The sequence below is a fragment of the Hypomesus nipponensis genome, chromosome 14 (genome assembly GCF_054491055.1).
Source record: "Hypomesus nipponensis isolate SF chromosome 14, ASM5449105v1, whole genome shotgun sequence".
Classification (NCBI taxonomy): domain Eukaryota; kingdom Metazoa; phylum Chordata; class Actinopteri; order Osmeriformes; family Osmeridae; genus Hypomesus; species Hypomesus nipponensis.
In genome coordinates this window covers 17,501,619-17,513,030 of record NC_140374.1, presented here as the reverse complement: position 1 = coordinate 17,513,030, position 11,412 = coordinate 17,501,619, and the positions used below count along the sequence as shown (strand labels likewise).

Here is an 11,412-nt window from a genome sequence, read left to right as displayed (position 1 = left end):
ACTCGGTTGACATTCGTCTTCTACCCCTTCATTTTTCCCAAGAAACCTAGACAAGCGAGCAACTGTCAACTGCAGGAGAGGCGTGGCAAGTATGTAAAATGTCACCGTCACAAATCAGCTTGCTAGAAAATAACAAGCCAGACCTTTATTTTAATTTTTTTCCTCTTTTACGTACTTAATTATGTGGACGTTGTGAAACATACTAGATGTGAATTTATAGAGAGTGATGTCCATTCTATCTCCAACCTAATAAATGAATAATCCACAATATTTGTAAAATCATTAAGATCGTACCACTGAAAATCAGCAAGATTATTACAATGCTGTTTTTCTGGGCAACCTGAGCATTGCATTTGCAGGGGTCACAGGTCATGTTCCTCTTTTGTGTTTTTTTTCTGTTGTTCCTTTGGGGGAGGGGCGCCTACAGCTTCTTTGTTGCGCTGGACTTGCAGGGCGAGGCCTCTGATTTTAACCCAAACCCCACTGAAGGGTCTTAGACCCGGTTGTTAACTATTGTTATAGTACAGGGGCTAAACAGTGCAACTATTAAATCTAGCATGAACAGCTGCATAGTGCAAAATATTATTCATCGTGAGTTAATCCTTAGGATCCGTAGCTATTTCAAGACTGCCTAACGCATAACAAAGTTTCAAAGAGGGGCATATATAATATGTTGTGACCTATTTTTTTATGATTCTGAGTCATACACTATATGTATCGGCTTTAATCTTTATGTCTGCCATGAAAGCTGCATAATAAAGTCTTTAAATCAAAAATAAATAAACCAAATACCTTAAATACAAGTATTTATAATAAAAATGTGTACCCCACATTTTACTAAAAGTAGCATTTACTAATACCAGACTAAATATATTTGTAGCTTCCTGATTTAATGGGAGTATACATACTGCTCTCCTAACACACATCACCATCTACTCATCACATATGGGATATCTTTAAATAGGGAGACATTTGTTTTTAATGTCTAGTTGTTGGCACCTCCCATTTTTAATCTCAGATTATTGCTATCGTAATCCTATTGTAATCTCCAACATGTACCACATGCCTTCGTTGTTTACATCTCTTCTATTCCTCTACAAAGGAACTATGTCTACAAATCAACTCATCTAGCATTTAATTTGCACCCCTTCTTAACAAATTATGAAACAGGTCAAGTAAAAATAGGCCAACTACAACCCAAATGGGTTACATCATCTCTGTTTGTATATATCACCATGAACTTCCTGACATACTTTCCCTTAGCTCTGCCTTTTGTGAAAGCTTTTGCAGAATGGCGACCAACTCAAGCACTCAAAATTAAGATGGAAGCCTTGAGCATGCTTAATGCTGAACAAGAACATGAAACATAAGCATAACACCACTGCAGTAACTATCTTATTTGAGTTTGTCTTAGTGGTTCAATATTGGTAGGCTACTGGCTAATGCAAATTTTGTACTGGATATACAAATGTACCTGTTCCTGCCTCTTTAGAAGATCTTTCTTATCTTCTGTTGCTTTGGACGGGGGTAGAGAAAGGGCCTGGTAGGATGTGTTTCCCATTACAGTCCAGTGTCAAACAGTGGTCTGTTTCTCTTCAGAGGAAAAACCCTGCAATACTGACTGACAGACTCACATCTCCCTTAATTTATAGTCAATACAATGATTTAAGTCCCTGTGGGACTGTATGAAAATATTATTTTTATTCCATTTACAATTATTTCCATGGAATACTATGCATAGGTTTTGGTATTTACATAAAAATGGTTCAAGGACTAAAATATTTATTTCAATATATTGACATATTGTCCTAGCTGGCTTAGAAAGACAAGAGTTTATTTGAACAAGTTTGAGCAAGTGTTCTACGGATCACAGAATATATATGTTTTATTTTCCACTAAGTAAAAACAGGCATATCACAAATGTAATTAATGCAACAGCATGAAAATGCATCAACTGGAAACAATGCACCAAATAAGAACATCCACCACAGACAAAGAGGCATTAAAAACACTATTTGCCTCACAAAAGCCAGCCCATTTGTGGCTGACCCAACGTACCTCATAGGTAGGTCCTCATTCCTGCTAGAGACCCCGGCCGCAGAAGGGGGACAGCGCATGCTGTTGACGTACAAGCTCTGCACCAGGGCCAGCTCAGAGGAGTGTTCCAACATCGGTGTTCCGGAAAAATCCACCTTGTATAATGGCCACTTTCTTTTCTTTCCCTCTCCTCTATCAGTGTATTTCTCTCCCTTTCTTTCTCTCTGTCTCTGACTCCCGCCCCCTCTTTCTCCACGGTTTAGTGCAGCAGAGCGGCGCCCACCCCCTTCGCTGACTGGCGTGGCTGAAATAATCCTCTCTGACAGCTCATCGTGCGCTAATGCATTGTGCTGCCTGCAGCAGCCTAGTTTTCAGGCTGAAAAGCTGCATCCACAGTAGCCCTCTTCGACTAATTGACACCCGTATTAGTAAGAGTCCAGGAAATTGGACATGGGTGATTTATTTCTACTGTCAGACTGGGGCAAATTAGGGGAAACATTGACACAGTTGCCAGTGGATCTCTTCAGATCTGTTCTTAATGGCACAACCCTTGTTCATGTTTTGCATGCATGCTTTAGTGACCATACAACATACAGGCTTAACACAGGTGTTCTTGGAATAGACCTCTTCAGGTGAGGATCAGCCATAGGAAAGGTACTGGTCTGCACTGCTTATGTACTACATAGGATTTAGGGGGGGGGGGGGGGGAGTACTGTCTCCTCATAGCTTAGAAAAACTTACCTTAATAATGCTGGATTAGTTAGTAAATGGTGGTCTCATGCTGTTTGCTGCTGGAAAGTGTTGAAGGTCTGGTATACCATACCATCACGTCCTGTGTAACTGTCTCCTAAACAGGGGGATGTGCATGTCACATTCTCCACATTCCTTGAAATTACTGATAATAAACTAGTGAATGAGAAAGAAACAGCCTCAAACTACCTCCTGCCCCTACTACACCTTAGCAGTGAGGGGTAAAGCTAGCACAACCTTTTTGGCCTCCAAACTAAACTTTCTGGTAAGCAGTGATACCTTTTAATAAAGCAGACATTACGTTACTCTCCTCTCTTTGGCATTTTGTTTTTCCATCTAAGTGGTAGTTGTACTGTAGTTTAGCCAGACTTGAAGAGTACGTGTACAACATAAAATAGGCTATTGGTCTGACAAGCATTTCTAGATCACTATTAGTTTGACAAATATTCTCAACATTTGTATCAATTCAAGCATACTTATAGGCATGTAGATGTAGTTAATCCAAACAAAATGAACGAGATTGAGATGTCCTACATACACTAGCTTGCAAGATACCCTTGGGCCATTGCACCCCACTGCCAATAGCAACCAAAACATATATGGGAGAGACCAAACATAACATCCTATCAGCAACTACTCTTGAGCCAGCTTTTGCATAGCAACAGCTCATTTGTATACTTGAGGCGAGTCATTTTACAGGCAGTCCCAACATTCTCTTAAATCTATCCTATTATTTTAGGTATGATACCTCAGTAAAACAATATTATACTTTCATTAATTTCAGTAATACCTGAAACATCCTTCCCCTCAAAAACCATGAGAAATTATTCCTAGGCCTCAATCTCATAGGTGCCCCCCTAAAAGAAACTTGACATTAAGAAGGAAGTCATTGGAAACAGGGTAATGAGAGTGTGCAGATGTCATAAGGGATGAAACTAACATGAAGGGGATTCTCTTCCTGTGATATGAGCACAAATCCCCCTGGTTTCAGCTATGCTCCCCTTTCCGCTGACATGAATTTTTAAAAGCTGATGTTGAAATCCTACACTTAATGTGTAGCTGAGTCTCTCAGCATGTACGATTGTCAGTGTTTAGGGTGTTGTGTAGAGTGGGTCGAGACAAAAGTTGATCTTAGCGCTGTGACTAATTGCTTCCCATATCCATTTTCAGTCTTATTTTAAATATAAATAACCATGTATTTATCCCAACTGCATCCTGTTGTCAGCCAGAAACGATGTTAAGTGATGTCTTATGTGTAGGGTTTATCTGAAACCCAGTTTCAGACACTCAAATGCACGTTGTACCCCTGAGTAACAGTAGCAGTGATATCATGTGTTCACTACACGGCAGGTGGGCGATATCATGTGTTCACTACACGGCAGGTGGGTTCAATGCAAGAACTGAACACAATTGCTAACTTCCCTCTTCTTGTGGCTTGTTTTGAAACTGCTATCAATATTTTTTACAAACAACAATGTACAAAAATTAAATAGTAGGACGTTAGAAAACATTGTTCTGTATTTCATGCCGATTAATCATGATTCTTATTCTATAAAAGTAAACTATGTGCAGTGCAATGTAAAGATGTAGTTTATCCAAATAAGATTACAGTTAGGAACACTCAGGAAAATATATAGTAAGGCCACAAAATACAAAAAGCAGTTTGAGATGGATGTGTTTGGACAGTATCTTGCCCTGAAACATTTATAGTCCATAAGATCAGTCCAAGGTCTATTATAGGGAGCTTTGATCAATCTAAATTAGCCAAAAGTGAAGCAAAAGATGACACTGTTCAATACTTTACACCTACATGAAAGGGTAAAAAAGTGAGACAATTAACGTCCATGAGAGGAGCTTGACTAAGTTTTACCCAGGAATAGACATTCAATGTAATTAGGGAGAGTTGTGTAGCAACTCGCATATTGTGAGGATGATTATCTTTTAAAAGCTTTGCATCTTATTAACTAGTGAAGCCTTTGAGTTTATTTCTACTTCAAATATTAAATATTTACCCTCACTGTGAAGTCATTCTGACTGATGTTTGAGAATATGGTATCAACGATAAAACTACCAGAGAAATGTCTGTTTTTCTCTGACACCATGTGTTGTTTAGTTTATCCTGCAATAGGACTTGCTTCACTTCCTCTTTCAAAGGCCTGTCGCCTTTCACTTCCTCTTTGATTTCACTTACATCTGAGGATTTCTTGTATGTCTCTTCTCTATCTAGGCCATTGATATACTGCTGTAATCTAGTCATCTCTTTGCTTGACTATATACTTTATTCTAGCACCCACCTAATTTCCACTCACAAATCCTCTCACATACCTAATACATGTTACAGAATAATTCATTAGCTCTGTTTTGTTTGCCGATAATTCCATTGTCAAGATGGCAGAATACAAGATCAAGAGCCCAGATGTACTCTTGTCTAAAGTAAACCAAGATCTAAAAAGGCCAATGTGATACGTAACCAGCTGTGACAACCGGGACTTATGTAGTCATTTTCTCCTATCAACATTTATACCCGTTGATTTGTTGCTCTTTACTCTAGACACATTTCCCTTTGTTGATGAGTCTTCTACTAGCAAAAGGATTACAGATTTGGAAAAAATCACCAAGCAGCAATATATTGTTCCCACTCATAAAGGCAAGCATCCTAGTTCCCGTCATTTGTTCAGTGATCACTGAAAATGTTAACTGTTTCATTACCATCATGCTGTGATATTTTAGCTTTACTATCATCAATCATTTTGGAAATTAATCCTGTTTTGAGTTACAAAGGATAACCACCAAAAATACACAAGGGCCTGTGAACTATTATGACAAATTTTCTGTAAAGAAAAGTCAAGCATGGTTCTGACCATTAATCAGACAGACCGTTTGCCCCAGTTATAATATTCATCATTTGATAACACTGCACCAAGTTAAATACACTTCATATTTCCCCAAAAGTCCAAACATATTAAGACAGGTTCTCACATGATTTGGCATTTAAAAGCTAGGCTGCAATAAGAATGACACCATGTGGTCACTGAGAGAAATGTTAAAAACTGAGGAGGTAAATGCTGTTCATAGCACAATAGAAAATGTTTTTCAACAGAACATCCTACACTGTACTTGGGCTCCAACCACCCAAGCATTTGTTTTGAGACAAATAAATACTACCCTCTTCAAAAGCCGGAACAAATTCAAGAGCCTGTTAAAATATTTCCACTGTATTTTCATGAATTAAATGCATCAAAACAATGAATGAAAAAGATCTTAGGGGTGAAAATTGCACACAGAACATTCCATGTAAAAATAATGCATGAAGAGAGAAGTGCAGTACTGCTCCGATGATAACTAAATGATACAAGGATATTTGTACAGAGAATACATTTTTGGATGGCAATGAGATTTATGTTTGAGAACATACAAAGACTGTTAGGCTTTAATATTGAAATATCTGCAAAAATAAGACAGGTTACAACACACACAGCTATAGTAGAACTCCAGGACAATCCATGTGAAGAAAAATAAAAATACAAACTTTCATTTAAAAAAATATACAGAAATTACAGAAAATCATTCAAGTTAAAACCAATATCTGGAAATGGATTTAACAAGTCAGAATCCTAAGAACAAAATGCACTTGGCTTGGAAGTTGGTATTTACACATTTATACACACAAAAGCAGTCATCTTTATATACATGACATTTATGCTACTGCAGAAAATGGTAAGATTTAAAGAGGCATCTGTCATACAGTATGATTTTTAACTTCCTTTTGTGGCAATTCGAACAGAACAGGGACACTATGACAATGTGTGTAGACTTCTCTCTAAATGCTTTGTGACAACACTGACCTCAGTCTTTTTGTAATCGTGAAGAAAAGGCATAATTTGTAGGAAATTAACCACCTAAACATTCCTCATGGCTGGACATCCACATTGACAAAAGGCCCCAATGTACAGATGGAAAGTGGTAATTATGGAGCCCACAAGAAAAGAAGGAAGGTGGATATGTGCTGGTTTGATTCTTTTTTCATATTTTTTTTACAGGGTCAAAAATGAGCATGAGTTCATTTAATTCACTGAAATCATCAGTGAATGTCAAACACGAGTTTTCTTTTACAGCGGTGCCTGGAGTGTTCCAAGGATGGGTTGAAGCAGTCCAAAAAAGATCAAAAACTTGCTTTTTGCATAGTCTCAATGCACTTTGTGTTTCCTTTTCTTGTGTTTTTTGTCCTTCTTCTTGCCAGCACATTTAACACAGAACCACTGTTGGTCCTCCGGGGGAGCTGTGAGAATCCCAACACATGGCCTGAGGAGAAGAAGAAGGGAGTAATGCATAAATGCTAGAGTGTGAAGACCATATTTATCAGTGTGTCTCTTTCAAGGTTGTCACAGTACTTTCATCATTGTGGCACAACAATGTTGCTGTGGTCACTGTACTATTGTTACTGAATACTATAAATCAAGTACTCTACTGTACGTTGAGCCAGTAGAGGAAAGAAATATAGGCTATGTCACTTACCAGTGGTACCAGTCATCACAGTCATCACATCCTATCATGGGACTTCCATCATCAGCCTTGTTGCATCCAGGGCAGATCCAGATCTGGTTGCCCCACTCGTCACGGATCTGAGGTAAATACCACAGACAGGGCACTATTAGCAGCAGACTTGCATAAGGGCTGACAGAAGATAGTTGTGAGGGATAGAGGGAGAGAGGCTCACCACATATGTACTGACAGTCTCAGTCACCACGCTCCGTACAGGTGTTTTGAGGGATCCTCCAGCAGACAGTATCGAGGCGGGCGACAGCATCGGCAGAGGAGCAGCGGCAGGGGCGAGTGGCGAGGCGGGCGGGACCAACAAAGGTACAACTGGGGAGAGTATCGGAGGAGGGGGAGGTGTCCTGGGGCGATTTCCTGGTCCAGATTTGGCGATGGGGGGCTTTGGAGCTGGAGTTTTGGGAGGTTCTGAATTTGGGACCACTTTGCTGATAACACTAGTGAAATGGAGAAAGAGCAGGGACAAAAACATGACATTAGAATCTAACTATGTACTTGTGTAAAATAAAAAACCTCCAAACCATGCATATCAACAAAACTTACATCTTGTCTTGGCCGGCTCCCACCCTTAGGGTCAGCCTGGGGATAACTGGAGATGGAACAGCTGGAGAGGTCTCCACCTTCACCTTGGGAAGAGCAACATATCGCATCATAGTTCAGACACTTCAGAAAGTTCTGTGCATCAGTGGTCACAAATACAGATTTGAAAGAAAAAGGTACCTTTTCAAGACGGATCCTCTCCTTTTCCTTCTCTTTCTCCTTCTCTCGCTTCTCCTTCTCCCGCTCTTTCTCTTTCCGTTTCTCTTCTTTTTCCCGCTCCTTCTCCTTTGCCTTCTCCCTCTCCTTTTCCTTCTCCTTGTCTTTCTTCTTCTTTTTCTCCTTCTTGTCTTTCTTCTTATCCTTTTCTTTGCTCTTCACATCCTTATCCTGGAGGATGGGGGGAAGAGGGGGCAACATGGAGGGAATGCGCAAGCAGGTGGAGGGGCTGAAGAGGGCTGGGATATCACCAAGACCAAAGGGGTTAAGGGTGGAAAGTTTCCTTTCGTCCCTCCCTCTGTCTTTGCCCTTTTCTCTCTTGTCCCTCTTGCTCTTTTCTTTGTCCCTCCGCTTATCTTTGTGTTTGTCCTTCTCTTTCCTGGACCCCTCTCCTACATCTCTAGACTTTATCTTAATTGAGCCCTCAGGCCCACCCAAATCCCTCTGACGGAAGTGATCTCTGATGTCATCATCCTTACCGCCAAAGTCTTTCCAGGGAATCTTGCCCTCCTTGGAAAAATCTTTGCTCTTGTCCCTATTCTTGTCCTTACTTTTCTCCTTCATCTTGCCCCTGTCTCTGTCTTTGTCCTTGTCTTTTGGCTTGTCTTTCTCCTTTTTCTTCAGTTTTGTCTTAAGCTCCTTCTTCAGCTTCTTCTTGATATCTGCTGAGGACACCATCTTGTTCTTCTCCTCAAAGACTTTGAGCAGCGGTTCGGGAGTTGGTGGTGAGGCTGAGGCCGAGGACATGTAATCTTGGTTTTGGAGAGTGCCTGAGGGCCCCCCCTGGTTAACCTTGCGTATAACTTCGTTGATAGAGTCATCCATGGTCCAGTTTCCTGGGCCTGCATTCAGGGGGAGTGGTGTTGATGTGTCTTTCCCAAAGCTGTTTGGCCCTAGCGTGAGCTTGGGGGTGGACGGCTCCATGATGGTGAGCCTCCTGGGGCTGGAGAAACCGTCGCTTTCAGACTCCGAGCCCGAGGAGAAAGCAAATGGGTCCGGCTCCCTCTCGGCACACGCTCTCGCAATCACGGCATCTATGGAGTCGTCAATATCCGCTGTTTCAGGTTCAAGTTTCCTGAAGTGGGCCTCAGCCAGCTCCCTCTCCTCTAGGCTCTGACGCATATGGATGTTCTCCTTGCCCATTCGCTCGCTCAATGCAGAGAGAGGCAATCTCTGGAGAGCGTCGGTCTTCCCCTGCAGGTGGGATGCTTTGGCAGAGCCCATCTTAGGACTCTTAGGGCTCTTCGGACTCTTGGTGCGGCCCGGAGATTTCTTTCTCTCCTTTTGCGAAGATTTTGGAGAGCGAATGGGGCTGCCACCCACAGCTCCAGCGTTGAAACCCTTGGGGGACTTAGTTCGTGGTCTTCCCGGGGATGAGACCTTGGGCTTGCGGCCTGGCGTACCGTGGGACTTGTGGTCCGGGTTTCTGGGCATCACCGGCTGGGCTCGGAAGGACACTGGAGTTCCAGAGGGTGGTTCAGGGGATAGAGAAAGTGAGCTCAGACCATCGTGAGATGCCAACATACCAGGGGGAACACGCTGGGGATTTAGGGAAGTGAGGGGCTCCCTGGGCTCTATCCCCCATTCTGGGCTGAAGCCTGGATGCATACGTGGCCTCTTGGAGGTCGGCATCATGCCCATGGCTGCGTCAGGGCTATCTAGGTGTCTCTTCACAGGGTAGTTCTCGTCATTGACCGCTTCATCATCCTCCAAATCCTCATCGTCATCATCCAATGGAACCTGCATAGCTTCAGCTGAGGTTCCCATATCAGCAAGGACCTCTTCCTCCTCCTCTTCTACAGATACCGAGTGGGAAAGGAGAATCGAAGAGAGCATATACACAAGAGAAAATTATTTTTTTTCACTTAAGAACAAACGCACACAAGTTTAAAAAGAAGCCATAGGGACCAATACCTTCTTGTAAGGAGACGAGGGGCGGCATGTAATCTGGAATGTAGTCCTTCCTATCCTCTGCATCACGGACCCCAGACTGAGGAAACTGCAGCACATTGTTTTTGCTGACAGGGAAGAGTGGAGTCTGCTGGGCAAAGCCCACTGGTTCCAGGTTGTGGACATAGTCCTCGAGCTCACTCAAGCTCACCCCCAGAAGCCTGAAGGCCTGGCCAACATCATCCAACACAGGATCTGTTCGTCCATCTGACAAAAGGCATCAGTGTGTGAGACATAACATGTTGAACGCCCTTTAAGCATAAGACTGCATGTCAAAATCCTGTGTATTCATGTATTATTTTCTACTTAATTACTGATTTGCGAACGTGATTTTAAACACTGTAATAGCATCACTGAGAACTCTATATGTTAACAATAACACCTAGAAATGTGCCACTCATCTGTTTGTAAACAACCTAGCAATGTGTTTCCAGCGTATCCACATGGTGGGCTGTTATCTATCTGTCAGAGACCAGTTTCGCATTTACGGTTGTTACAGTATTTAATTTAAAATGTTTAAAAACGTGGACTATTTGTTCAATAGCTAGAAATGTACTCGACTTATATACCAGTTTCAGAACTCACATCCTTGACAATGTTTACAGAGACGGCTGTACTGCGGCTACTACCTTTAGCTAGCTTGCTATGTACTTACTACTGTAAGTGATGACATCCAAAACTAGCTAGCATGCTAGCTAGGCCTCACGTGAGCTGGGGTAGCGTTTGAGATAAATGAAAACAACGTGATTCAATCTTTTACATTGCTACAAAATCATAGTAAGCAGGATAAAAATAATGCACTCACAAAGTTCTGAGTATCGATGACAGCCTCTTGCTAACTGCTGAATATATCGATGCAGAACATCAGATAGCAAGTCACAAGCAGTGAGTTGAACCGCATCCCAGCCAAGCGCTTGGCAGATCTGCGCCACCGAAACACGGAGCAGCGAGCGGGCATAGCTCTCGCACATCTCGCTGGCTCAAGTTAGTCGTATTCTGATCAATTTCTACACAAAAACATGATCCTGGTCTTCATGGTGCATGGAAACCTAAATGGTTGCCAATAAAGAGCTATATTAGTTTGAATTTTGACATCTACTCTACTAAATATGTTGACGCTTTTGCCTGAGTCGCCATCTTGTTCCCTTCGACAAACCCATTCCCCAAAACGTCGATTGCGCACGCGCATCACTGTGACCGACTCGTAAAAAAAACAGATTAGTTCACAAGAATCATTACGCGTTATGCGCAACGCAACAGGTTAATTCTATATTGCCTACTAGTATTTATATTACTAGCCTATATATAAATATAAGATGGCAACTAATTTACTTTTGTAAGTTCTCCATACAAATAACCGCAAAT

General features: G+C 41.7%; 1 protein-coding gene across 2 annotated transcripts; it reads right to left on the bottom strand.

Annotated features, from left to right (window-relative positions):
• Positions 1-5,986: 5,986 nt before the first annotated feature.
• taf3 (TAF3 RNA polymerase II, TATA box binding protein (TBP)-associated facto) lies at positions 5,987-11,228 on the bottom strand. 2 transcript variants are annotated; one of them, XM_084672770.1, is made up of 7 exons: positions 10,853-11,228; positions 10,012-10,254; positions 8,062-9,893; positions 7,885-7,967; positions 7,505-7,778; positions 7,303-7,409; positions 5,987-7,089 (listed from the first exon to the last, which is right to left on the bottom strand). In XM_084672770.1, the coding sequence occupies exons 1-7, from the start codon at positions 11,016-11,018 to the stop codon at positions 6,975-6,977; spliced, it is 2,820 nt and encodes a 939-aa protein (XP_084528896.1). In that variant the 5' UTR covers positions 11,019-11,228; the 3' UTR covers positions 5,987-6,974. The 2 variants fall into 2 exon arrangements, with proteins under 2 accessions (XP_084528896.1, XP_084528897.1); XM_084672771.1 differs by having other exon boundaries at positions 7,520-7,778.
• Positions 11,229-11,412: the final 184 nt, after the last annotated feature.